This window comes from Kogia breviceps, chromosome 5, assembly GCF_026419965.1.
Source record: "Kogia breviceps isolate mKogBre1 chromosome 5, mKogBre1 haplotype 1, whole genome shotgun sequence".
NCBI classification, from domain to species: Eukaryota; Metazoa; Chordata; class Mammalia; order Artiodactyla; family Physeteridae; genus Kogia; species Kogia breviceps.
The window spans coordinates 85,042,521-85,069,492 of NC_081314.1; the positions used below are offsets into that span (position 1 = coordinate 85,042,521).

Here is a 26,972-nt window from a genome sequence, read left to right on the forward strand (position 1 = left end):
ATCATGAATTTTCTCCCAGGCAGCAGAAGATTCTCTTTCACTGCTAGGTTCACCAGGTACTGCCCTTGCTACATATATTACATTTTATTATATTATATATGACATAAACTGTTACCACAGGTAAAGAGAATGAATTCTGAGAACTCCAAGGACCATTTCATTTAACCATCCCTCAAAGTGTAACTCAGTTTTTACCTCCAGGAAGTTTCCATCTGTACCAGATAGAAATTTCTTCTCCCTCTAAACTTCAGATCCACATTGTCTTTATGAATAATTGGTCTTATGTTTAAGGCCTCATATCACCTTAATCACCTTCTGCCTATGAAGCCTCTCATATTATTTTTACTTTATCATCTCACCTAGAGAGCTCCTTCATGCTAGGGAGCCTGTTGTAAACATTTTCTTATCTCCCACTGCTTGTGTACAGTAAATGCTCAAGAAGTATCTGATAAATATTAAATGAGTGATTTGTAATTGTACCCCTCTGCTTCACCCACAACATCTTACCTCAGGATGCAGTAGGATTACGTTAGGTGAAGCCATCTTTAGATGCATGAGAAGATGTTTTTTTAATGTATCGGTGTGTGCTCTTGTTCATAGTCAGTGCAGGGGTAAAGGGTAGGGAACTATCCTCTTTAGAACTGACCCAAAGGAGCCCATTAAATTTTTTTTTTTTTTTTTTGCGGTATGCGGGCCTCTCACTGCTGTGGCCTCTCCCGTTGCGGAGCACAGGCTCCGGACGCGCAGGCCTAGCGGCCATGGCTCACGGGCTTAGTTGCTCCGCGGCATGTGGGATCTTCCCGGACCAGGGCACGAACCCGTGACCCCTGCATCGGCAGGCGGATTCTCAACCACTGCGCCACCAGGGAAGCCCGAGCCCATTAAATTTTTTCTCTTGGGAATTCTGGGCTGAGAGACAGAGCCTGGCAGTCTCTGGAACTACACACAGCAGCACTCCAGAAACTATCCAAACCCTTGTTGATACTCCTGAAACTGCTCTGCTATCTACCCTTCCAACTACTTAGAGATGCCCTCGCCCTCATGTCCTTCTAAAAAGTTCTTTTGCTTAAACCAGCTAGAGGTGGTTCCTTTTCTTTTCCGTTAGGAAAACCTGATGTAACAGCAGAATAAGGTGGCACATTGACAACATCACACAGATGATACTCCCCAAATAAAGAAAAATCATTACTTGTGTTATCCAAGTATCCCACTTCACTCAAATTCAATTATTTTCTTTCCTTGAAGAAAAGTGTGGCTTCTAGCTCTCTGAGGCAGAAATGGTAATTTTGAGACCCAGACAGTATTAACAACAAACAACAACAACTTCAAAAGTTACGGAGATAAAAATTATTTACAAAACCATACATTTTACATGTCATTACACACCATCTTCATACCATCTACGCAGAGGTAAACAACTAACTGTAAAATCTGAATAACATTTGCTGTACTTAAATACAAAGATGTTCTTATAAACTCTTCAAGGGGCAGGTGAGAATTTGCATTGATCCAATTCTTACAGTCTTGTCCAGTCCCCCTTGAAGTCAACGTCTGGGCAGTCTGTAAATAGGATTTAGTTAAGCCTGCTGTCCCCATCCATCCATCCATCCATCCATCCTTCCATCCATCCATCCATCCATTCATCCATCCATCCATCCTTCCAACATTCTTCTGTGCATCCTGTGTGAGGCACTGTGCTGGATAATGGAGAAATCAGGGTAAGTAAAACATGATTCCCACCCATGAAAAGCTCACAGAACAGTAGGAGAAACAGTCAAATAACTACAGTGCAATGTGATATCATATAATACAGGCATGAGCAAAGTATTATGATAGCCTCTAACTGCCTAGAGGAATGAAAACAAGGATTCTGAAAGAAGATGATGCTTGAGCTGGATCTTGAAGCAAAGTAGGAAACACTCCCAGGGAAATGCACCTTCATCTCCTAATCCAAAGGACAGAAAATTTTGCTCCTAGTTTAGGGAGAAGAAAATTAAAACAGAATGATAATATCTACCAGGGCCTCCTATTGATTAGGCAAAACCACAGTACAACTCAGAAATCTGGACTGCTTATCGCCAGACTTATAGCACCTAAGGACACAGTCCCCACGAGTTTTTAATACTCAAAAAAAATCCAACTTTAAACACCTGCCTTATTCTATGCAATGATCTTACCAGAAGGTCCTCTAAGAAGGTCCGTAGCCTTACAATTTTGTGAAAGGGAGTTTAAAAGGCCAAACACATTTCACAAGTGGAATAAAGTCCGTGATTTTATATAACTGAATCTCACATTTACTAATTTTAAAACCAGTTAATACCAAACAGTTCTTAAAAGGCAAAGGCAAAGAGTTGATTTCTGTGGAAAGTTTGGGCCTAAGGGACAAGGATGGTTCTGTGTTATCGGACTATATGGGTTTGTTTGTTTTTGTTTTATAAATTTATTTTATTGATTTATTTTTGATTGCATTGGGTCTTCATTGCTACGCATGGGCTTCCTCTATTGTGGCGAGCAGGGGCTACTCTTCGTTGTGGTGCGCGGGCTTCTCATTGTGGTGGCTTCTTTTGTTGTGGAGCACAGGCTCTAGGTGTGTGGGCTTCAGTAGCTGTGGCACATGGGCTCAGCAGTTGTGGCGCACGGGCTTAGTTACTCCGCAGCATGTGGGATCTTCCTGGACCAGGGCTTGAACCCGTGTCCCCTGCATTGGCAGGCGGATTCTTAACCACTGTGCCACCAGGGACGGACTATATGGGTTTTAATCTAAAATTTTTTCTTCATTTTCAACTATGTTAGGGAGAACAGCCTGAGAGATTAAACTACTATCCAAATGTCTTTTTCAAAAAGGGAAAAGGAGGCACTCCAACATGGATGTGCACTAAAACAAACATCTCCTATATAAGTAAGTGCTAAAGTTGAATGCTCTAAACTCCCAACTTAATACCATTTCACACATGAAGACTCCTTGAGATCCCTGCAAGCATGGACTACTGCCAACTCAAGGAGGAAAAATATTAAGGGCGTGTGACGAATGAGGAAGAGATGCTGTTTTATGCACAATTCCTCTAAAAAGTAAGGACCATTTCCTAAATTTATTAAGAAGTTTTTATCTCTTTTTTTTGAAAGAGAACATAAAGAAGGGTGTGAAGGTACAAAAAGGGAACTTGAAATCCAATTGCAAAAATTGCTCATGCAATTGGCCCCCTTCTATCTGGCTTTATAGAAATCTCCTGAGTACCAAAGAGTTTAGGCTTTTACAAAAGAGAGCTCCTACGTCATGGCATGGCACACTACTGCTTCCTTAGACCTTGTAGGAAATAATCCCCAAGTATTTTTCACAAACCCTAAAGCGCTTTCTACATTAAAATACAGTGACAGAAATCAAGTGTAGAATAACTGCAGAACTGCGATGTTGAGTTGTACTAGTTCCAAATGATTGACTTTCTACTCCAAACAATGAGACAAAGGGCATCATCCCATGGGCACAGTCAGTTCCAAAGTGAGGGACATACACATGTGGATGATCTGAGGCACAAGCTGTGATTGGTCCTAAGAAAATGAAAGGCAGAACCGGGTTCAAAACCCACATCTCATGATTTCTGGTCCTTATTCAGCCAAAGCGTTGAGCTGCTTCATATCTACATTAAACACATTTTGGATCTTTCTCGAAAGTTGCTCTTGGTGCAGCATGATAAGGAAAACCAGATATTTGGCTTGGTAATAGTATCCAAAGTATAGGTGTCACACTCACAGTGAGCTTCTCACCACAGGATGTCTGAGATCTGCTGCCATAGAGAGGACTATGGCTCGATGATGACTACTAGAGTTCAGTTTTCAAAATTTTGGGAATAATCTGATCATAGCCTTTCCTTCTTGTTACATTATAGGACAGTAATTTAGAGTATTCAGTCAACAGGTTCTCCCAGTAACAGGTGATGTCATCCATCTGCAAGTGGTTGAGAATAAACTGGCTTCCCCTAGAGACAATTAACAAGAATATTTAAAGCACACCATTGAATAATACTAGTAGCTGACATTTGAGTGTTTACCTGTGCCAAGCACTGTTCAGAGTACTTTATATAAATTGATTCTGATCTTCAGAACCAACTCTATAGCCATCATATCCACACGCATGCATTTGGAAATAGACATGATTTTTTTTTCTTAAAAACAAATATGTAAACAGCCAATCCTCAGAAACAGTACTTGAATGACTTCAAACATTTCAGTCTAACTCTACAAAGGATGGGCTTGGGACATATGTGAATGTGTGTTTTCCCCCAAGACAGCTTTGATTCTGATCATCTCTGTATAATGAGGCTGAAATTCAAGTATCACCATGGTAACAGCATTCTTATGACATTAGCTCAGGCAAAATGGAGATGATAAAGCGGAAAAAGAAAAATGAACAGAACTTACCTTTCAGCAATTTCTTGAGCTACATCATCATTTGCTTTTACAAACTGCAACAGCTCCCTAAAATGGAAAGAATTATTAGACTCTGAAATACAGACCAAGCTGATTAGTACTAAGTCAGAGAGATCATAGATTGAGGTCTATAGTTAATCTCTAGATATGTGGATGGTGAATTATTTCTTTTTTAAAGCAAAGATATCAGGTCCTCACAGGAACAAAATAACAACAACAGCAGCAACAAATATCTCACACATAGGCGAAAGACAATCTGTTGTAGTTCCGGAACGTATTTGGAAAAATAGAGAAATGTTCAATGATACACATCAAAAATCAATAGTAAAGAAAAAAATTTCCCTCCTGTGGCCCCCAGAAGAGGGCACTGAGCTTACATTTCTGGCCCTTCTCCATTCCTCATCCTAGCCCCTCCCATCATGAGAGGAAATTTGCCTCAGTTTCACTGAGGTCAATTTTCATGCTGTATCTGAAAGTCCTTTTGACAATATAACACAACTGAATACCCGTATCTCTAGTCTTTGAGAGATTAGAGCTTTTTCACTGCATACTGTCTGAATGTTACATTTTGAATCAGCATTAGAGAACTTTTAAAAATTAAATCCCACTCAGCCTAGTTGGATAATAATGCACTACTATCTTTGAGAACCAAATAAGAAAAATAAAAAGCTTTCAATGGAAAAAGTCATCAGGAGTAAACGTCTTAAATGGCTGGGGACTTAGAGGGAGATTGCGGGAGTCATCGGAAACTCTGCTTGGGGGAGAGCTGCTTACTGAACGTTGGAGAGATCTGTTTTGACTGGGATATAGTGAACCCATGGCTTCAGCTGTGGATAGAAGAATTCCAGCCACTCGTCGCCGACATGGAAAACAAGTGAACCACACAGAAAGAGGTGTTTTAACCGGAAACTTGCAGCTACACCCCGAAAATTAAACAGATACCTGGAAAATAAAGAGCAAAATATACTGGAAACTATATGCCTACTTCCACAAATATGACCTTTTTTTCTTACTCCCTCTTACCCTTCTTTCTTTTATTACCCCCTCTCCTTTCTTTTTCCATTTTCAGTCTTCAAGGACACATCAGCATATCCCTGTGAAGTTTCTATAAACTCCTTGTTGTTCCAGGGGTTAGAGGTTGTTCCTGGGAATATCAGGGTGAGGGGGAAAAGAGGGATACTTTCTCCAGGGAGAGACTGATAGGGCCAGCAGCTGGGTGCTGGGTACAGCGGATACAGGGCTCAGATGGAAACAATACCTCACCCTTTGCTACAAGTTTTTCTAGGCCTAAAGTCTCGAACTCATCATGGCCTCCCAAAGCCTTGTTTTTCCCATAGGGTGCCCTACCTGGTCAAAGGTGTGCCCTGTTCCCTATTCCCTCTTATGAAATCTGGAGAAGACAACCAGGCATACCTAATCAATCTTCAAAGAAATGCCCCCTGGAAAAAAGCTAACTTAGAAAAGAACATTTTCTTTTCAGCATTTCTCATGCCTGTACCCCTGTCTCCAATCAGAGCTGCTTCTACCCTATAGTTCCCACTGTGCAGTGTAATCAGCATTCATCTCTCTGAATCCCCCCACTGCCCTCCTCCTGACCTGGTTTTACCTGTGCATATAATCCTTAGTCCTGGCATTTAAATATAATAGTTACATATGCTTTATTCATGTTGGACCATAAATTGTTTTTAATAACCTAATAAATACTTGATCTAACTTCAGCTCTTGGCTGGGCAGGGTGTGGAGAGAAGGAATCCCATCCCTTTGATAACAAGCATGCAAGCTCTTTGGAAGCGGGGACCACATTTCATGTCTCCACAGTTCCCACAGAACCTAGTTCAGAGCCTTGTGCACAGCAGACTCTGAGAAAATAATAGCTAAGTGAATTAATGTGACTTTCACAAACCCCGGCTGGACCTTAGTATTAAAACTCTCACCCAAAGTGAAACTATTCCAAAAACAATAGGAAAACTAGGAGAGTCAGGAGTTCTGAAAGTCTTACTTGTATTTGCAGTGATCCACAAGATGGACATCCTTAGCAGCTGGCTTTCCCAAGGTATCCTTTCAGTGAAAAGGAAGTTATTAATACTAGGAGTAGGAGCATTATTGAAGACCACTGTGTAGTAAGCATTGCTAAACATTTCATCAACATGACCTCATTTAAGTCTTATAATAAACAAACTCTGGAGGCATGATTATACCACTTTATAGATGAAGCAGCCAAGGCTTTGATAAGTTGGGAGACTTGCTCAGGGTCGCATGGCCCTAAGTAGAAGAGCTCGGGTTTCAACCTGGTTCTGTCTGATTTTAGAGTTTAAGCTCCCTTGGAACCATGTGAATCCCCTGAACTCAGAGGTCATGGCCTGCAGCACATTTCACTCTGTGTAAATCATACGGCACAGGAGGTTACAAATGGTGGCTGGTGGGCTTAGAGGTGTAGCTCACACACAGATTTTGTTGAACTCACAAAATATTTAAAAATAAATATTCTAACCACTGCCAACATTTATAGGTGGTAGGGTACTTCTTACAAAAACCCAGATTTCCAACTTTTGGGGAAAAAAAAGGAATATTTGGCAAAGCGAGCTCCTATTTCCCTGGGCAGCAATGACCAGACCTTCAGCACTCTCTTCTGCAGCCCCTGGGGCTATCGGAGTTTGAGACCCCCATCTGTATTCCAGCCACCTTAGCAGAGGGTAAACTCGATGAGGGGAACAAGTCTTGTTTGCTTTTGCAGCCTCCCATAGTAGATGCTGGGCTGAATGGATACATTTTTCATGTTTTTATTTTTTAACAAAGTTTCTTATACTGCATTTGCTCCTGTTTGAATTAAGCAGTCACATAATAAATACATGCAGCTTTACTTAGTATTTCTTAGTTTTTACTTAGTTTTTCTGACAAGAAGTTTAAACATTTTTCTCATATCATCCTCATATGGTATATGGAAATTTCAGATGAGGACATTTAGGGCTTAAAGTTCTTTGCATAAGGCAAGAAAGAGTTAAGAGGATAGAGATGGACTTCAAACCAAAGAAGCCAGTCATTGCTTTCACCTTAGAATCACTTGGGGAGTTTTAAACAAACGAAGATGCCTATATGCCATTTCCAGAGATTCTGATTCATTCTATTCATTTTTAAGTTCTCTGGTTGGATTGTATAGTCAGGGTTGAGAACCACTGGTTTAAACCAGGGGTTGGCATACATAGAGCCCACAGGCCAGATCCAGCCCACTGCTTATTTTTGTACACAACCCATACTAAGATTATTTTTACCTTGCAAATGGTTGGAAAAAAAATCCAAAAGAGAATATTTTATGTCACAGGAAAATTACACGAACTTCAAATTTCAGTGCCATAAATAAAGTTTCATTGGAACACAGCCATGCTCATTCGTTTATATATTGTCTACGGCTGCTTTCACACTGCAATGGCAGAGCTGAGTAACTACAACCCAGACTCTAGAATCTGCAAAGCCTAAAACATTTACCATCTGGTCCTTTACATAAAAAGTTTGTGACCTCTGTTTAAACCTTCAAAGTTGTATAAAATACAAGTCATAATATGGGCCAGAAAAGCAATGTGAGTTTGAAAAAGAATAATTTACATATATGCTAATTTTAGTCCATGGAACTTTCTCTATATTCATCCCACCACTGAGAGGAAACCTAATCTGAAAATCTACCCAGGTGGCAATGTTCTTTGAGTGAGAATGTTCACTGCTGTAGTTCTAGTCAGATGATTGGTGATTACTTTCATAGATTTCCAGGCCTGGTTTTTGGTGTATTCTGCATCAACAAGTTTTGGACTTTTCCGAGATAGAAGAATGAGAGGATCTCGCTCTGGACTTGTCCTATAAAAGAAACACATGCCATAAAACTATTTGTCCTACACCATAATACTGTTGACAATCTCTGAAAGGTAAGCAGTAATCGGACCCAATGAAAAGACTGTTCACACAGATGGACAATTCATTGGTTACTTTAATAGAAGAGGAGGGGGATACTAGATCCTACTGCAACTAGGAGGTCCTGGGCTGTTCTCCACTTTACCCTTCAGGGAAAGGGAGTATTTAGCCCTTCTTTGCTTGCATTCTAGTCTTTAGGATTATGTTGTTCTGGGCACTATAGCCACATCCCAGGGAATTATTTCCCTTTTAGAAGATTCATGTAACCTCTAATCACTGGTACTCATAGCTGTGTGACTAGGTAATCACCACGCACCAAAATAGCTATGTGACCTTTGTGGGGTGTGCTCTGTAAAATCCAGTATAATATTTAAATTAAAAAGAAAACTGAGGGCTTCCCTGGTGGCGCAGCGGTTGACAGTCTGCCTGCCGATGCAGGGGATGCAGGTTCGTGCCCCGTTCTGGGAAGATCCCACATGCCGCGGAGCGGCTAGGCCCGTGAGCCATGGCCGCTGAGCCTGCACGTCCGGAGCCTGTGCTCTGCAACGGGAGAGGCCACGGCGGTGAGAGGCCCACGTACCGCAAAAAAAAAAAAAAAACAAAACTGAAAGGCTCAAACACCTGAAAACTGCACGTAGAAAAAGTCCTGGTTATGGTCCTAATAGCAGATGGTCTTGACATATGAGGGGTCATGGACCCCCTGAGAATCTGATGAGAACTGTGGACCCCCTCACTAGAAAAATGTGCATATCCCCATATAATTTCAAAGAATCCCTAAAACCCCTGAAGTCCACACATGGATTCCCACGTTAAGAATCTGTGATCTGAAGATCTGAGAACCAGAGAGGTTGATAAGGAAGTGTAAGCAGTTGCTGTTGGGCTGAAGTCCACTTCAAGTGAAGAGAGGCTGTGACCTCAGACAAGGATGCTCTGAGAAAACTGCAAAACTCTCTCCCTTCACATTCTCTTTTGTATTCCTCTGTCTAACAGATACTCATTCTGCATGTATGTGGTGGGTACTGTTCTTAGCACCGGGGATATGGAGCTGAACAACATGGACAGGGTCCTTCCCCAACCTTTTCTCTTTCCCTCTTCCTCACTTCCTTCCCTGCTTCCCTCTCCATTTTCACCAGTCTCAGTCTGTGCTTCCACCACTATTTGGCAGTCACATGGTCTGATGAAAAAGGCAGTCAGAAGAGCTGGTGATGGTTCCCACTCTGCCATTAAGTGGCAGAGTGACTGTGGGTAAGGTCATAAGCTACTCCTAGGAAACTGTAATCTCTCAGGCAAGAGGATGTTCTGTTCAGCATTATATATAGTCAAAGCCCATCACACTCGTGGCACTTTGTAAATGTCTGTTGAATGACTGGACAGATGAACTTTACTTCTTTGAATTTCAGTTCAACTTAGAGTGACTGGGGCAAATACTTTGAGTTCTTCTCTAGTCTAAAATTCTGTGATTGTATGTTTACTTCTTAGTTATCTTAGCTTTCTCTTTAAACTAGGGTTCCTCACACCCTCAAAATTACTTATATTTTTCACATTAACTGGAAGAATATTTTTGTAAAATGTCAGAAAGTATAATCACCTTGATCCTCGGAAATACGCTGTGGAATTTTTCTTTTTCCATGGCCACTGTGCTGCTGACCTAAAAATAGATTCCATTAGTTTCTATGTTTCTTCCTTAACTATATAAGGATGTCTTTGAACCATTTCTGAAGATTAGTTGAGATCTTTACAACTTGAAATCAGTCTGATCCAGGCTACTCAAAAGAAAAAGCTCTAAATAACATTATGTTCCCTTTTGTTATTACTTCATTCCTATGGAGATGCTAGCAAGCAATATCTGCAAATCTACGGTTTGGTAAATAAGTTAACAACATTGAAAGAAAAGTTCCCAAAACTAAGTGACATGTTTAGGGCTATTTAATTCAGTAAAATGAGGATTTCTTCCCCACTTTAATTAGACTCTATTGATAAAATTAACAGGCAAAGACAACTGCAGAAAATATCAGAAATTGAATTAAGGGCAAGGAAACAAATCACTTCCTGACTTCATGTTTTAGATGCATAAGAGTTATCATCAGATTTAGTCTGATTTTGCAAAGCGCCTGGTATCCCCAAAACTGTTAGTGCTCCATAAAGACAAAGTCCCTGAAACTCAGGTCTCAGTACCCATTACCACAGCCAGCCTTCCTTGCTGAAACTGCTAGTCCACAGATGCGTCATTCTTAACTTACTTTGTAGGAACCCTTCACAGAAGTTTGTGTAGCGTCTTCCTCTGAAAAAGGAGGGGGTTGGACTGAACTGGAGTTAATGAGGGATTGGTGAGCTACTTGCTGTAATGCAGAGATTTAGGACATAAACTTTTCAGGTAGAGATACTTTTCAGATTCAAATAGTGTCCCATTACCCATTTTCTCTCAGGTGAGACCACTGCTCCTATTTTCCTGGCTTATCTTCTAGTCCTTTCTTGCTGAATCATCTTTACCTGATTCTCCAGTCCAACTATTTCTCTGTCTCATATTCCCTCCCACCAAAATATAAACACTACAGCAATGGGGTTTTTAGTTTTATGATTTTTTTGTTTTTTTTATTTTTAATGAAAAAAATAGTATATACTCATTATATAAAATTCTAATAGTAAAACAAAATTCATCTGAAATCTCCCCACCCACAGATAACTACTTTTAACAATTTAACGTTTCAGTGAAGAATTTCCTTCCAATCATCTCTCCACATCAGTGGTTCTCAGTTGGGGGTGATTTTGCCCCTCTACCCAAGGGGACATTTGGCCATATATAAAGATATTTTTTGATTGTCACTACTAGGGGATTGCTAGTGGCGTTAGTGAGCAAAGGCCAGGGATACTGCTAAACAACCTACAATGCACAGGATAGCCCCCTACAACAAAGAATGATCTAGCCCCAAACATCAAGAGTACCAAGATTGAAAAACCTTTCTCTATATAACAGAGATCATACCATGCATGTTGCTAGCTAACATTCTTATTACGACATATTATAGATAATAATAAGAGCCAACACCTATATAGCACTTACCATGTTCCAGGCAGTGTTCTAAGTGCTATACAATATAAACTCATTCTCATGACCTTACAAGGTAGGTTTCATTAACCCTACTTTATAACTGAGGCCCTTGAGAGGTTAAGCAATTTGTCCAGAGTCACATAGCTAATAAGAGCCAGGGTTTGAACCCAGAGTTCCTGTTTTTTAAGTCCTATGCTACCTTTACTTTCCATTCATGCACAGTATTCCATTTTATAACCATGTCGTAATTCACTTCATTCCTTACTGGTGGGCTTTCAGGTAGTTTTAAACTTTTTTCTTTAAGAAACAACACTGAAGTGAATATCCTTGTACACACATCTTTGCATACTTGTCTAATTATCTTCTTAGGATAAATTCTTGAAGTAAAACTGCTGGGTCAAAGGATATACCCATTTTACATTTTCATATATATTGCCAAACTACCCAACAAAAAATGCATCAATGTATACTGAAATTTTGAGTATAAACTTCGTTGGTCCCTGAGGAAAGCCGCAGACACAGACTTGAACCAAGTATCATCTCTGTTTTCTCTCTCCCTCGTTCTTCCTACCCACCTACCCACTCCTCAAATGACCCATGTTAGCACTTTTGTCTCCCGTCAAGCACTAACAGTGGCCACCACAGCTTGGTGCTGCCCCAGCCCTCTTTTATAACCGCACCCCTCCGTTGACCATAGAGTGAATTCTTTAAATCCACAGGGACACTGAATTCTTCCACAGAGTGAAAAGTAAGTCAATGGGGACAAACTCCCAAAAGTTTATAAAAACAGGAAAATGCCAGGCAGACATCAGTGCAGATAAGCAAGCAGATTACTAAAGTTTCAAGGTAAGAAATGAAATCATGGGGCTAGAGATTCTGAATGGAGGGCTCTAAAAAATAAAATTACAATTCTGTAATCATGAATGGATTCAATTGAAGAATAAAAGGGGAAGGTATCAAAAGAAAAACAAATTCACTTAAGATTAGGTTTTAAAACACATGATATCTCCCTAAAAATTGCTTATTAGTTTACAAGGGCAGTAACTATACAGTAGAGAAACCTGATGTAACACCTTGACCAGGTGATCAAAATTAAAATCTCTAATGAGAGGTGGATGAACACAAAATCACTTATGTAAGTATCTGAGCCAGCAATGCATAAACTGAATGTAATCATGAGGAAATAGACAAAACCAACCCGAAGAACATTCTATTAAAAATGTTCAGTGGCCTGTATTTTTCAAAATGTCAGAGTCATGAAAGATAAAGACAGACTGAAGAGCTACTGCAGATTAAAGATTAAAGAGACATGAGGACTAAAAACAACACATGATGCTGGATTGGCTCCTGTACTGGAGGGGAATGTGCCTTATGGGACATTATTGGGACAACTAAGTATTAAATTAATATTGTTTCCTGTAATTGACAATTGCAATGTGGTTATAAAAGAGAACACTCTTGCTCATAGGAAATATGCACGAAAGTATTAAGGGGTACAGGGTCATAAGGCATGCAACATATTCTCAAATAGTCCAGAAAACAAGAAATTATGCATATATTACACATGCAGCCTACATGTCCATCAAAGGACACAATAAATTAAATTATTATCCGACAGAATACCATTCAACTGTTTAAAATAATGAGGTCATTTCATATGTACTGACATGGAAAGATTTCTAAGACACCAATAAGCGGGGAAAAAGTTGCCTAGGTTGGACACATTTATAAATTTTTATAAGCGTGTAAAGGTTTCATATTCAGAAAAAAATTGTTTTTAAAATGATTTTAAAAACAAAGTAGAAGTACAGCAGGTGGGAAGAGAGCTACAAAAAGACAGAAGAGTGTGAAAAGGGTATTTGCAAGAACCTGAAAGAACAAAAAAAGGATTAGAAAACTAAAGTCAGGAATAACTTGGAGAAAAAAAGGTTAAAGACATTTTTACTTTTCCCTCTCTCAAAACTATGTTCAAAATGAAATGTTAAGTAAGAAATGATGGTCTCAATGTCTAGAGAACATAGGAAATATTAACTAGTCAAGTGGAGAGAATAATGCACTTGGAAACCTAGACTTCAGGCCTAAATTGGTTCCTTGACGAAGTCACTTAACCTCTCTGAGCCTGAATTCCCTCATCCCTGAAATAAAGAGTTGGACAAGAACAATTTCCAGGTCCAGTTCTATGAAGTATGAGACCACGTTATCTTAAAAAAATAACTTCCTGGGCTTCCCTGGTGGCGCAGTGGTTGAGAATCCGCCTGCCGATGCAGGAGACACGGGTTCGTGCCCTGGTCCGGGAAGATCCCACATGCCGCGGAGCAACTAAGCCCGTGAGCCATGGCCGCTGCGCCTGCGCGTCCGGAGCCTGTGCTCCGCAACGGGAGAGGCCACAGCAGTGAGAGGCCCGCATACCGTAAAAAAAAAAAAAAAAAAAAAAAAAAAAAAAAACTTCCTAATTATACCTACTGAATAATAAACTTGTTTCTTTACCCAGTGGCTCTAGCTGCCACTGAGGACTGTGGCCTTATATGCTTCTCCAGAGAAGGGACTTTCTCTTCATCTCATTTAAATCTCCAGCCACACTTAGTACAGGTTAAGACAGTACAGATAGATATTTGTGAAAATGAAGTTGAATTAAACTACTGCTTTCCCTACATTTGAGAGAATACCTAGAAAGGTGTGTTTCTAGAAGTTTGCTCATTAGGTACCAATGTTGTTGGAATCATTCATGTAAAATGTAGCTAGGTAAGAAGTACCTACAGCTTGATGACCTGGACAATCTAAATTCTGAAATAATGGCAGGATACAGTCAACAGGCCAAGGCAGGTTTCAATCGTCAATTAGAGAGTATTTGGAATAAGCTTGTACTTGAGATACCTATGGGACATTTATGCCCACACCATCCCTGCCTGAAGGACTTAGCTCTTAATAATAAAGTACAATTATGTGCTTCCAAGTAATTTCCTTTCCTTCCCCACAGTATGGTCATTCATTTTTTCCTACTTATGAAAGTAACTCACTCTTATTTAGAGAACCTTAACAGTATAGAAGAGGCTTCTAGAATTCCTCCCACAGAAGCACTGCTGACACTTTAGGGTAGGTTCTTTTGCTCTTTTTCTATGGATATATAAATATTTTTATACACATACAAAATTGCTTATGCTATAGTTTTTTGTCTTTCATTTTTAGCTTAAAAGTTAGTCCTTTTAAACAAAATTAATTGTTTATACTTTACTGTTTACTTCAAGACGACCCACAAAGAGGGATAAATAAAACCTCTCTAAAGGACCTACCTTACCAGGTCTGCTCTGAAGAGGTCCCACCGTCCAAGACCAGTAGGATATATTGGCCAAACAGCAGGTCCTCCTTCCCAAAATGTCCAAGCAGGATACATGATATCATGGTACTCCGATGTCTTCGACAGAAAAAGAGAGGTTATTCTAAGTCAGTCTCAGAGCAGAAGCAGCAGCAAACTGCATTCACGCCACGCGATCTGGAAAAGGCCTTGCCCCAGTGTTATACTGTCAAAGATATATTTTCCTTAGTCTGGACTCTAGATGCTAAAAGGAAAAAATGACCATGGGGGGCTTCCTTGGTGGTGCAGTGGTTGAGAGTCCGCCTGCCGAAGCAGGGGATACAGGTTCGTGCCCCGGTCCGGGAAGATCCCACATGCCGCGGAGCAGCTGGGCCCGTGAGCCATGGCCGCTGAGCCTGCGCATCCGGAGCCTGTGCTCCGCAACGGGAGAGCCCACAACAGTGAGAGGCCCGCATACCGCAAAAAAAAAAAAAAAAAAGACCATGGGTTAAAATTCATGGGCTGACTGAATCCCAGAATACGAAATCACACTAAAGGTCAACTTTTCTAGTTCCCCAAAGTTCTGTTTTTCTAGAGGACATACACTGTTGGAGTTTTTAGTTTAGGGAAATAATATACCCAATTCTGAATGATCACATAGCTGTCTCCTCTTTTAACTGATATTACACTTGGAGTGTATACTGTCTTACCAGTTCTTAGTTATTTCCTAGATAGGTCTTTTAGGAGCAAGAATTAGGAAATATAGTGCAATGGTTGAGAGTGTGGGCTCTTGAGAAAAATCATCTGACTCCACCTCTTTCCAACTCTAGGCAAGTTACTTAATCTTTCTATGCTTCAGTTTCCTTACCTTTATAACTGGATAAATAATAATACCAATAATATTATCTATCTAATAGGCTTGTTTTGAATATTAAATGAGTTAGTACATGTAAAAAACTTAGAACAGTGTCTGACACAAAGTAAATACTTAATAAGTGTTAGTATTACCTATTACTGTGGCACTGCTGAGTTCACATTGGTTGGTCAATAAATTGTGAGTTATTTTTTGGTTATTCGTTTTTGATCAGGGTCAAAAGTAGTGATGGGCAGAATGGGGGGGTGTTATCCCACATTTTTTTTTTTTTTTTTTCGCGGTACGCGGGCCTCTCACTGTTGTGGCCCCTCCCGTTGCGGAGCACAGGCTCCGGACGCGCAGGCTCAGCGGCCATGGCTCACGGGCCCAGCCGCTCCGCGGCACGTGGGATCTTCCCGGACCAGGGCACGAACCCGCGTCCCCTGCATCGGCAGGCGGATTCTCAACCACTGCGCCACCAGGGAAGCCCCATTCCACATCTTTTGAAAAAAGTTTGAAACCATTTGTTCCCTTCACATGGTTACTTCTCTTAAAATTCTGGTCCCTGATAAGCCTCTAATTCTACTGTTTCTTCGATAGGAATTACATATGCAATATGCTGTTTGCCTTCTTTCAAATATTTAAAAAATGGTACGTGATTTATCAAGCACCTCAGGCATAACAGCTGCTCAAAAGAAACTGCACATTTATTACAAAGCTGACAGACTAAAAATCCCTCCCTTGCAAACTAAGAGTCACTGGTTCAAAAAAAAAAAAAAGGGAGGGAATTAAAGATGAAAGGAAAGTTAGTATACTGATGGTCATACTTATTATCCACAGAAAAAATAGATAAGTAATAAACACAAAGTCCTTACTGACTTACATGGGAGCCTCTATCTGTTCTTCTGAGAGGGCTTCATGAGAAATAACGGGACCAAGCACTTTTGAGAAATGAGGCTAAACCATGGGAAATCAACACAAATGTGGCCTCAGCCCACTTGCAACACAGGAAATAAACAAGTCTAGAGAGAAAGTAAACTGTGATAAAGAAAAAGTGGGGATAAAAAGTTCCTCTGCTTTGGAGACACCAAATCAAAAATGGAGTTATTTTCTCAAAGTTCAGAGGGTTTTCCTAAACCCACTCTTCTCCCATAGAATCTCTCATCCACTCTCTTCTAGCCTCCCCCAATCCCTGCCCCCAAATGCTTTCATATTTAGTCTCTAGGGAACGAAGGCCCATTCCTGCTAATACAACAATTACAAGAACCTGAGCACTAAGATATTCACTGTCCCAAGTTCTCCAAGCCCACAAGTGTGTCCTAGTACTCCTATCTCTCCATAACTAGACCCAAAGATCACCCCATCACATATTCCTCTTGGATATCACAGGCATATCCCCTCACTGCATTGCTTGGGTGCAAACTGTATGAAGTTATCTAGCACCTTCAGTCTCACTGTTAGCCAGGCTGGGATCCTGGGATACAGTGGCCGGACAGATGATACCCAATACTATGGTTGATACATACATTGTAGAAGCTCAACAAATCTTTTTTTTTGAATGCAGTTTTTCCCTAACTCCAAGCCCATAAGTTTTCTTGGGCCACTCTCTCCCACGCTCTGTAGGATCTCTGAATCCCACCTCCAATGTCCTAGAGGTTCCTCAGGCCTCTCTCATTCCCTACCCTCCATCCCTAGCCCTATAGACACAAGCAACCTTACTCACATCACTTATGGGTCCTCAACCCCAACTCCTCAGTCTTATCGTTCAATGACTGTGAAGCTAACAGGGACACAGACCCACTTTTGGACCTCAGGCCTCATCCTCACCATCACCCATCAGACTCTGTCACAGACAGTCATCTCCTGTATATATGCTAGAGGACCACCCTCCATCCCCTCATATGGCTCTTCCTATACTTACCTTACTGAAGGAGAAGACTGGAATGGCAGGCTCCATCCATTTAGGAACCTGAGGATAATCTCGTACATTGATCACCATCTCCATGTCAGGGAGGCGCCCAATAACTTCCAAAATAAAGTGTTCAACACCACTACACCTGTCAACCAGAAATACCACAACTTCACCAGAGCAGTGCCTGCTCTCGGACAAGTCAGGGTCCCGCTTACGCTTTCAAAGTAAGACAAGCCAGTGTTCAGATCATCAGCCTCCTGCAAAGTGTCCTGAGAGCAATGCTCCTGAAAGGACTACTCCACCCTTCCATACGGTACCAGTTATCTTTTCTGGCTAAGCTGCTCCAGCTTACAATACTTAATAAAATTTTCCAACTAGATCATCCTAAGTTTGAAGGGAGTGTTATTGCTACTCCTACCATTTCCTCTCCTCTTTTCATTCCCAGCATTTCTTTATTTCTCCTACACGGAATAGTTTAATTAGTAAGCAAGATACAAATTTTGAGAGGAACTGGAAAAGCTGATTTCCTAGTTGTGTCCCTTGGGCTTTGCATCTCACAAAGACATTATTTTTATTTCCACCATAACTAAGTCTCATAGTTTAAGAGGAAGGATAGGAAACCTTTCACTACCTTCAACCTGAATACAGAACACTATTAAAATCAGTTTTGCAAGCCAGAAAGAGTGCCATGTATCTAATCACAAAGACTGTAATATTGCTTTCAGAACAGACTTCCTGGGAATTCTCAGAGGATTTCTGGAAAAAAAGTGAGTATACACTGACAGCTAACTTTTCTGCCCCATCCTTTGAGGTCCTGACCAGCATTATACTGAGGGGCAACATTCCAAGGCCTGACCAAAATTTTCTGGCAGCATGAAAATGACTGATTTAAAATATTGATTTATACACAGGGTGATAACTACCAAAAATATCAATAGTTCATAAACATAAGAAAAGATGGTCAACTGTACTAGTATAAGGAAATGCCCCCAAAGCCAAACTTATAAAAACAGAGAAAGTGCTTAACAGAGGCTGGGGAATTGGGGGAAAAGACAGATGTTGTTTAAGGGTACAAACTTACAATGAGCAGTAAATAAGCCCTAGAGATCTAACACACAGTGTACTGAGTATAGACAACAAAATGGTATTATAATTACCAAACTTGCTAAGGAACTAGAACTTAATCATTCCCACTACTATAAAAGAGAATAATTATGTAACGTGATAGAGGTGCTAATCATCACTACAATAGCAATCATATGAAAATAAATGTATCAGGTTAACATGTTGTACATCTTAAATTTACACAGTGTTATATGTCAAGTATATTTCAATAAAAAAGTTAAGTATCACCATGACAAAAGAAAATATCCAGTGAAGCTAGATGCCAGTTTTCATCAATCAGATTGTCAAAGATCAAAGAGTCTGATAATACATAGTGAGAGTGTGAGGTCTATTCTGAGCACATGATACAAGGCTGGTGAAAGTGTAAACAGGCACGACCTCTTTGGAGGACAATTTGCTTCTATTTATCAAGATTTTAAAAACACATTAATTGGCCAATTAATTTTAATTTTAGGAGTTTAGCCTGCAGATATATTTACATGAGTGCTCAAAGGTCTAAGTTCAAGGATGTTTACTGCATCATTGTTTACATTAGTCAAAAATTAAAGGGGAGGACCTCCCTGGTGGCGCAGCAGTTAAGAATCCACCTGCCAATGCAGGGGGACACCGGTTTGAGCCCTGGTCCGGGAAGATCCCACATGCCGTGGAGTAACTAACTAAGCCCATGCACCATGACTACTGAGCCTGCGCTCTAGAGCCTGTGAGTCACAACTAATGAGCCTGCGTACCTCAACTACTGAGCCCAAGCACCACAACTACTTAAGCCCACGTGCTCTAGGGCCCGAGGGCTGCAACCACTGAGCCTGTGCGCTGCAAGTACTGAAGCCCGCGCACCTAGAGCCTGTGCTCCACAACGAGAAGCCACCACAGTGAGAAGCCCACGCACCGCAATGAAGAGTAGCCCCCGCTCACTGCAACTAGAGAAAGCCTGTGCACAGCAATGAAGACCCAACACAGCCAAAAAAAAAAAAAAAAATTAAAGTAGAGTGGGGAGTGGTGGGGAAAAATTTAAGTGTCCATTGATAGAAGACTCAATAAAGAAATCCATACAATGGGTTTTTATGCAGCTATGAAAGTTCTCCATCTACTCCTACGGAACAATTTCAAAATCTACTGTTACAAGGAAAGGAAAAGTAAGTTGCAGAACAGCATATATATAGCATGTTCTAGTTTGTTGATGAATCTAGGTAATTGTATATGCAGAGATTATTTCTGGCAGGATGTAAAAGAAACTGGTTATTGTAGTTGTCTCTTGAGAGGAGGACTCAGGGACTAGCGGTCTGGTGGAGGGGGGTGTAAGGTGGTAGAGAAACTTCCTTTTCATTGTACATACTTTTGAGTTATCCAAATATTTTACCATGTGCATGTAACACTTTTTTTCTTTTCTTTTGAACACTTTACTGGAAATACCAGCAAATGCAATAAAGCAAGAAGAATATTAAAGATATATAATAGGAAGAGAAAATTTTAAACTGACTTTATTTGTAGATCCATGATCATCTATGTAGAAAATTTTAAGTAATCTAGCCAAAACCTATTACAACTAGTAAACAAATTTAGAAATGTAGCATATTTTATATGCTAACAATGGCCACATAGAAAATGAAATTAATAAAGTACTATTTACAATAACATCAAAAATATGTAATATCCTGTGATTATTTTGACAAGAGACATTCAAGACCTACATACTAAAATCTATAAAACAATGGAGAGAGTAATTAAAGACATAAGTAAATGGAAAGATACACCCTATTCATATATCCGAAGACCCAATATTAATTTTTTTACTGAAGTATAGTTGATTTGCAATGCTGTGCCAATCTCTACTGTGCAGCAGCAAAGTGACTCAGTTACACACATATATAAACTCTTTTTTTATATTCATTTCCATTATGGTTCATCACAGGATATTGAATACAGTTCCCTGTGCTATACAGTAGGACCTTGTTGTTTATCCATGTAACACTCCTTTGATACTGCAAAAAATTACTCATTAAAAAGTTTTTTAAAAATGTATTACTGCAGTACATTTACATGTAACAGCTGAAACATTTATTTTCTTTCCCATTCAGCTTTTAAAATAGCACTCTCTCACATACTGTACAATTCTATTTATATAAAACTCTAGGAAATAATCTATAATGAGAGAAAGCAGATCAGTGGATGCTTGAGGATGGGGGTGGGAGGAAGGCATGGCAGGGAAAAGGGGAGAGAGGGATTGCAAAGAGGCACAAGGCAACTTTTGGTAGTGACAGATATGTTATCTTGGTTATATATATATATACTTATCATATGTGCATTTTATGTCAACCATACTTCACTAAAGCTATTATTTAAATAATACTATTATTCTCTACCTTTGAAATGATGTGACTCCAGTGTTTTTTTTGTTTGTTTATTTCCGTTTTTTTTTTTTTTTTTTTTTTGCCACGCCACATGGCTGGCAGGATCTCAGTTCCCCGACCAGGAATTGAATCCAGGCCCTGGCAGTGAAAGCCCAGAATCCTAACCACTAGGCCACCAGGGAACTCCCGCCACTGTTAGTTAGATGGTGCTCCAGTTCCTCAGCAAAATGTCTCAGCTCATCCTTGAAATGCTGAGTTTACATTTTCTTTTGTTCAGAACTGAATACTTTAAATGTCATAGATATTTCACAAACTGGGTGAAGTAGAAGTAACTAGACCTAGAAAGATACTACTTTTGGTCAGATGAGAGTCTGAGATATTACACAACTGTGTCCATTTCATTAAGGACACTGGTTCTGAATATTTCATTTTATTTCTCTTTTGTTTAACTCTATTTTCCTTAGTTGTATATGTATTAATAGTTGGAATAGGGAACTTTCAACACATTAGGACCTTTCATTGTCAGTGAAAGGTCCTGTGCTCTCCTAATATTTCTAAGAGCTCATGATTCTGACCAAAAAGCTCTGGGGTCTGGAATAAGAGCCATGTGCCTTTCAGAAACTTTGAGTACTACTTAATTTGATCTGGAGATTGTTCAGCTATTTAACAGTGGAAAAGCTTTTAAAGTCCAACAATGTCTATATTCATATTTTCTCTCTCATTTGTAGAAATTACAAATTCCTTTATGCTCATAATTTGTAGTTAAAGTCTTATTATTGTTCCAAGTAATGAAACAAATGTTTATTTAAAATACCTCAGTGATTTTCCCCACTACCACCTTATTTGCCCCTGACACTTGATAACCAAAATTGTGATTACCTCAGTGTGGGATATTAAATGATCTTTATTTTGTTGTTGTTGTTATTGTTTTTACATATTTTACATTACAGTGAGCGTATACTAATTTGTAGTAAAGTTGTTATTACGAACAAATAATATAAATCCTTATGACCAAATGGATGCATGTTTTTTACAATACTGCTCATTTATTTTACTTGTAATGACATAACATCATTTAGAAAAAAGATCTTAGTAAGGGAATATCCTGCCTTCTGGGTTTTGTACTTTGTAATTTTATAAAGAGTAGAGGTTTTTAAATTTTTTTTAAAAGAACTCCTGGGAATTCCCTGGTGGTCCAGTGGTTAGGATTCTGTGCTCTCACTGCCGAGGCCCCGGGTTTGATCCCTGGTCAGCCGAGCGGCATGGCTGGAAAAAAAAAAAAGACTCCTAAGAGGAAGGTTTATCACTTCTTGTACATAATGCTGCCTAAGGCCAACTTCCAGGCTTAGTCTGTGACCCTCCCTGCTCCCCACCAGCCCTCAGCCCACTGATATGTAACTTCAGCTCTCACACCTAAAGTCCTGGCCAGTGGAGGCTGCATAATCTGCAGCACCAGTTATTTCTCTTGCTTTTCCACCACCTTCCTTTGAATACCTGGTATCTAGAATAGTAGTTGGCCCCTGACAAACAATCAGTCAATGCTTCTCCTCCTCCTTCAGCCCAGCTCACTCATGCATGCTAGGTCTCATCAGCCTGTGTCCTGCAGCTACTATATCTGGGGAAGGAGAAAGGGCAGAGTCACACCCAGTACAATCAGTGATGTGCCCCAGCCTCACAAAGAGAGAGGAGACAGGCTTTGATATAGGAGATAGGAGAAGAGAGGTTGGCAAGAAAAATTCCCAGGGAAGAAGAAGAGTTTGTCACTATTTTGTAGTCCTTCTGAAATATGAGGAAGGGTTTACCTGTAAGTCCCTTTCATTGGACTCTCTATAAGAGTAGTATCAAGTAAGCAGTCAGAGTAGTATCAAGTAAGCAGATCAGAAGATATATGTACCTCATAGCTCTTACCTTGAGGGGAACATGCAGTCATTTTCTCGGTATAATCTGTTCTTAATGATCTGATAGTGGGTCCCTAGCTTCCGTTTGACTACCTCCGCCATCATCTTCCTGGAGATACCTCCTCGGAAAGGGGTCAGATCCTCTTCTATGACACTGGGAAAGAACGGGAATCATCAAGGAAGGCAGGCCAAGAGAATGATACCATTCCACCTACTTCTTATCTGTGGGTCTAGGCTTAATATTAGAGAACACAGTAAGCTATGGGAAAGAATAGAGGGCAGGAATGAGCAACCTCTTTCCTGGAAGCACCTTAGGTGATCTAAAACATCAACAACAACAAAGCCACAAAAAGGAAAAAGCAAGTCAACATCTCTTCTACCTCCCTCCATCTGGATTGCCCCTCCTTGGCCTAATGCATATTCCTCCTTCACTACTCATGCCACACCCACGTCCTCTCAGTCACTGCAGCCCCACTGACCAGAAGGGGACTTCTTTGAATCTCACAGAAGGTATGGTTTATGCCTTACAGCCTGACACTGTTTGAGTCTCATGTTCTAGTCTGTTTGGCCCCTACCACCCTGCATACTCTAGCAGTATGTATGACTGACAGGAGTAACCAGAAATTACACTATTTTGAATCTCTTTTAAAGTTCAGTACATAGCAAGTTTTCAGTAAGTATCACATCAGGTGAATTTTTTGAGGAATCATAGAATAACATAATGAGGAGTTAAAGGACCCTGTTATTTAGCTGATGAGGAATCTGAAACCTAGAGAAGTGAAGTGTCTCCAGTCTGGGACTTGGATCTGGGGCTAGAACCCAAGGCTGATTTCAAAGTAATCATAACACACTCCAGCCCTAATTTGCATACATTAAAGATACCAATAAGAAACTTATGATTCGATTCATTTAAATATATGTTAATTCCTTCAACAGTATTTATTGAGTACTTATTGAGAGCCAGCACCAGGAATATGACAGTGAATATAAGACATAGGTCTTGACCTGAAGAAGCTTTCAGTCCAGGGGAGAAAGCAGACAAGTACATATACTAATTCCCACAAGGAGTTAACAGGCACCTGGCCCTCTCCTCTCCCAGGGTATTTTTATCCCCCAGAAATAAGAAAACCACTGCAAGGACCCTGTCTGCTCTCAAAACATGCTTGGCTCTCTGACCACTGCAACCAAGGCCTCTTGGGGATTTTAGGGAATTTCCTCCCGACAAGATCTAAATCCTTAAAGACACGTCAAAGAAAAGAACTCACCCATGGTAGCAGCTGCAGTTTTGACTTGAGCATGGTTCATAAACCTCCAAAGCCCTGTTAATTTGGTCAATAAATACTTTCCACTTTGAACCTTCAAAAAGTGAAGTAAATGAAGGTTAACAAAATACCCCTGAGCACTCTTATTCACTAGCAGCAGGCAGGCAGAACCAACAGAAGGTCAAAACTTTTAGATACCCTCTTCTCATCCCACTGGTGGAAATGAACCTCCAGGAAGGATTCATTCTACAGTTCTCCTGCACTCAGGTCAAATCTGCCCCTTTACTCGGGCTGCCAGGTATCCAAGAAATGGAAAAATTCCACGCTTAATGCCTGACACTAAGAAGTTTATGGATAAACTGGTGACACGGATTCTCAACTTTTACTAAACAAACTGAGCTCCACAAAGAGGATCGGTTAAAAGCCCCAGGCATTATTAACCTTCCCTTTATCTCTTCTGGCAATGGACTAAGAACAGCACGCACACACACACAATGGACTAAGAACAGCACACACAATGGACTAAGAACAGCACACACACACACACACACACACACACACACACACACACACACACACACACACACACACACACACACACACACACACACACACACACACACACAGAATTATCCCCCAGTCTGTTAGGAAGGCGCGGGGTAGCCGAGCGTGGGCCATACCCGCTGTGGGTAAACAGGGGCATGGCCCTCCCCTCCCCTCTATCACTCAGTTCCGGAGGATGGGTTACTCTCCAGGGTCCTGGGCAGGAGAAGCACTGCCACACACCTAAAAGCACTCTCCGCTCCGAGGTGCCCCCGTGCCCCCTGCCCAGCTCTGCCCCGCAGCGGCCACAGCACGAGCGTGGCGCCGGCCGCAACGGGGAGCGAAGGGCGCGGGAGAGCGCCTCGGGACCGGGCCAGACCCCGAGCCCCAGCGGTGGGCTCGGCCCTGTCCGGAGCCCACCTGACTCCTTCTGGCAGCCCGGCACCGGGGGCAGGAGTAGCAACAGCAGCCACAACCGAAGCTGGGAGCGAACCCACCGCTCCATCGCCAGCCCACCCACTGCCGAGTCGCGGCTGCAGCGCAAGCGGGCGGAAGCGCAGCCCCGCACAAAGATGGCCGTGGAGCCGCACCACGTGGGCGGGGGGCCGCCCCGCGCTGAGGCTGCTGCGCTCAGCTCTGCCTCCGGATCCTGGTCCCGAGCCCGGCCAGCCGCACAGTGTCCCTGGGAAGGCGGCGCGGGGAAGCTGGGCACCCACCGCGCAGCTAACCACAGTGCGGTGCGGGCAGGCTGCAGCTGACCCGCTAGTTTGTTTAGAGCCGAGCTATCCACATATCCACATATATAGCCATCTCTTTCCCTCTGTCTCTCGCGCGCTCTCAGGTGAAATCGGATCCCAGGAGAGAATGAATAAATGGCATCCTCAAGGAAAAATATGTGTAATATTTGTCTCTTACATTCTATAACATCTTGAAAACATCTTATTCTCTGCAGCCAGAAAACTGAAGGCCAGAGAGGATATGTTTTTCACCCACAGATTCAGTTACCGGAACAACCTAGGTTAGTAGTTCTTTCCACAACCTCGAACTGCTTCTTACTAAATAGCATAGATTTGTAGAGCACCTGAATGTGTACAGTACTGTTAGGCCCCAAAGGGTTGCAAATAGTATATAGCACACATCTCTTTGTAATAGCAGTTTATAACACTTGGGGTGACTCAGGAAAAAAAACAGTGGGCAACATTTTGCTGTTCAGTATAGGTATACAGCTATATATATTATATAAAGGAAAGTGTAAATGAAACGGCTTATTCGTTCTTGCAGTCTTGTCTTTAAACCCCAAGCTCTCTGTGAAGAGTTTCTTGGGATTGACACCACCACCCACAGAGCTTAGTACCATGTCTTGCATGCTGTCTCTGGACTTGGGGCATACTTTTTAAAAAAATAATTAATTAATTTATTTTTGGCTGCGTTGCGTCTTCGTTGCTGCGTGCGGACTTCCTCTAGTTGCCACGAGCTGGGGCTACTCTTCTTGGGGTGCACAGGCTTCTCATTGGGGTGGCTTCTCTTGTTGCAAAGCATGGGCACTAGGTGCACAGACTTCATTAGTTGTGGCACACGGGCTCAGCAGTTGTGGCACACAGGCTTAGTTGCTCCGCGACATGTGGGATCTTCCCGGACCAGGGATTGAACCCTTGTCTCGTGCATTGGCAGGTGGATTCTTAACCACTGTGCCACCAGGTAAGTCCCCTTGGGCATACTTTTTTTTTTTTTTTTTTTGGCGGTACGCGGGCCTCTCACTGTTGTGGAGCACAGGCTCCCGACGCACAGGCTCAGTGGCCATGGCTCACGGGCCCAGCCGCTCCGCAGCATGTGGGATCCTCCTGGACCGGGGCACGAACCTGTGTCCCCTGCATCGGCAGGCAGATTCTCAACCACTGCACCACCAGGGAAGCCCGGGGCATACTTTTAATGTTATATTTATTGCAATAAATTGTAATTACTCTGTTTTCCTGGTGTCTTGTTTCTTCTACTAGACTGTGAGCTCTTTGGGGTATTCACTTTTGTAACTCCACCATCCACCTAGTCCTTTTCTTAACATAAAATAAGCGCAAGATTTGTTGCTGAAGCACGACTTCGCGGCTCGGTCTCCTTTACCTAGTAGTGACTTGAGCTCAGGTGATGCCTCCCAACTTCCCCCATCTGTAAAAAGGGGGTTGATAACTTGAACACGGTTGTTTCTTGGAGTCCATGAGATAACAGGAATGAGCCCTAACATGGTTGTCTGCACGTCGTTGGAGCTCAGTGACTGAAGCCCAGGGAGGAAATACGTTGGTTAGTGCTAGTGGGGAAGGCGGGACCGGGACACCAGCGGAGAAGGCGAGTTCCACTGCGCAGGTGCACGCAG

At 41.5% G+C, this 26,972-nt stretch overlaps 1 protein-coding gene across 5 annotated transcripts; it reads right to left on the bottom strand.

The window, feature by feature from the left end:
* Positions 1–1,332: 1,332 nt before the first annotated feature.
* On the bottom strand, positions 1,333–26,873 carry POGLUT1 (protein O-glucosyltransferase 1). 5 transcript variants are annotated; one of them, XR_010840774.1, is made up of 11 exons: positions 24,851–25,187; positions 24,068–24,158; positions 22,813–22,956; positions 17,441–17,576; positions 14,665–14,786; positions 9,914–9,973; positions 8,104–8,271; positions 6,425–6,483; positions 5,200–5,367; positions 4,417–4,473; positions 1,333–3,974 (listed from the first exon to the last, which is right to left on the bottom strand). XR_010840774.1 is itself a non-coding variant. In XM_059064754.2 (11 exons), the coding sequence occupies exons 1-11, from the start codon at positions 25,110–25,112 to the stop codon at positions 3,818–3,820; spliced, it is 1,179 nt and encodes a 392-aa protein (XP_058920737.1). In that variant the 5' UTR covers positions 25,113–26,873; the 3' UTR covers positions 1,333–3,817. The 5 variants fall into 5 exon arrangements, 4 of the variants coding, with proteins under 4 accessions (XP_058920737.1, XP_066890641.1, XP_066890640.1 ...); XM_059064754.2 differs by having other exon boundaries at positions 8,172–8,271; positions 25,028–26,873; XM_067034540.1 differs by having other exon boundaries at positions 8,172–8,271; positions 24,851–25,203.
* Positions 26,874–26,972: the final 99 nt, after the last annotated feature.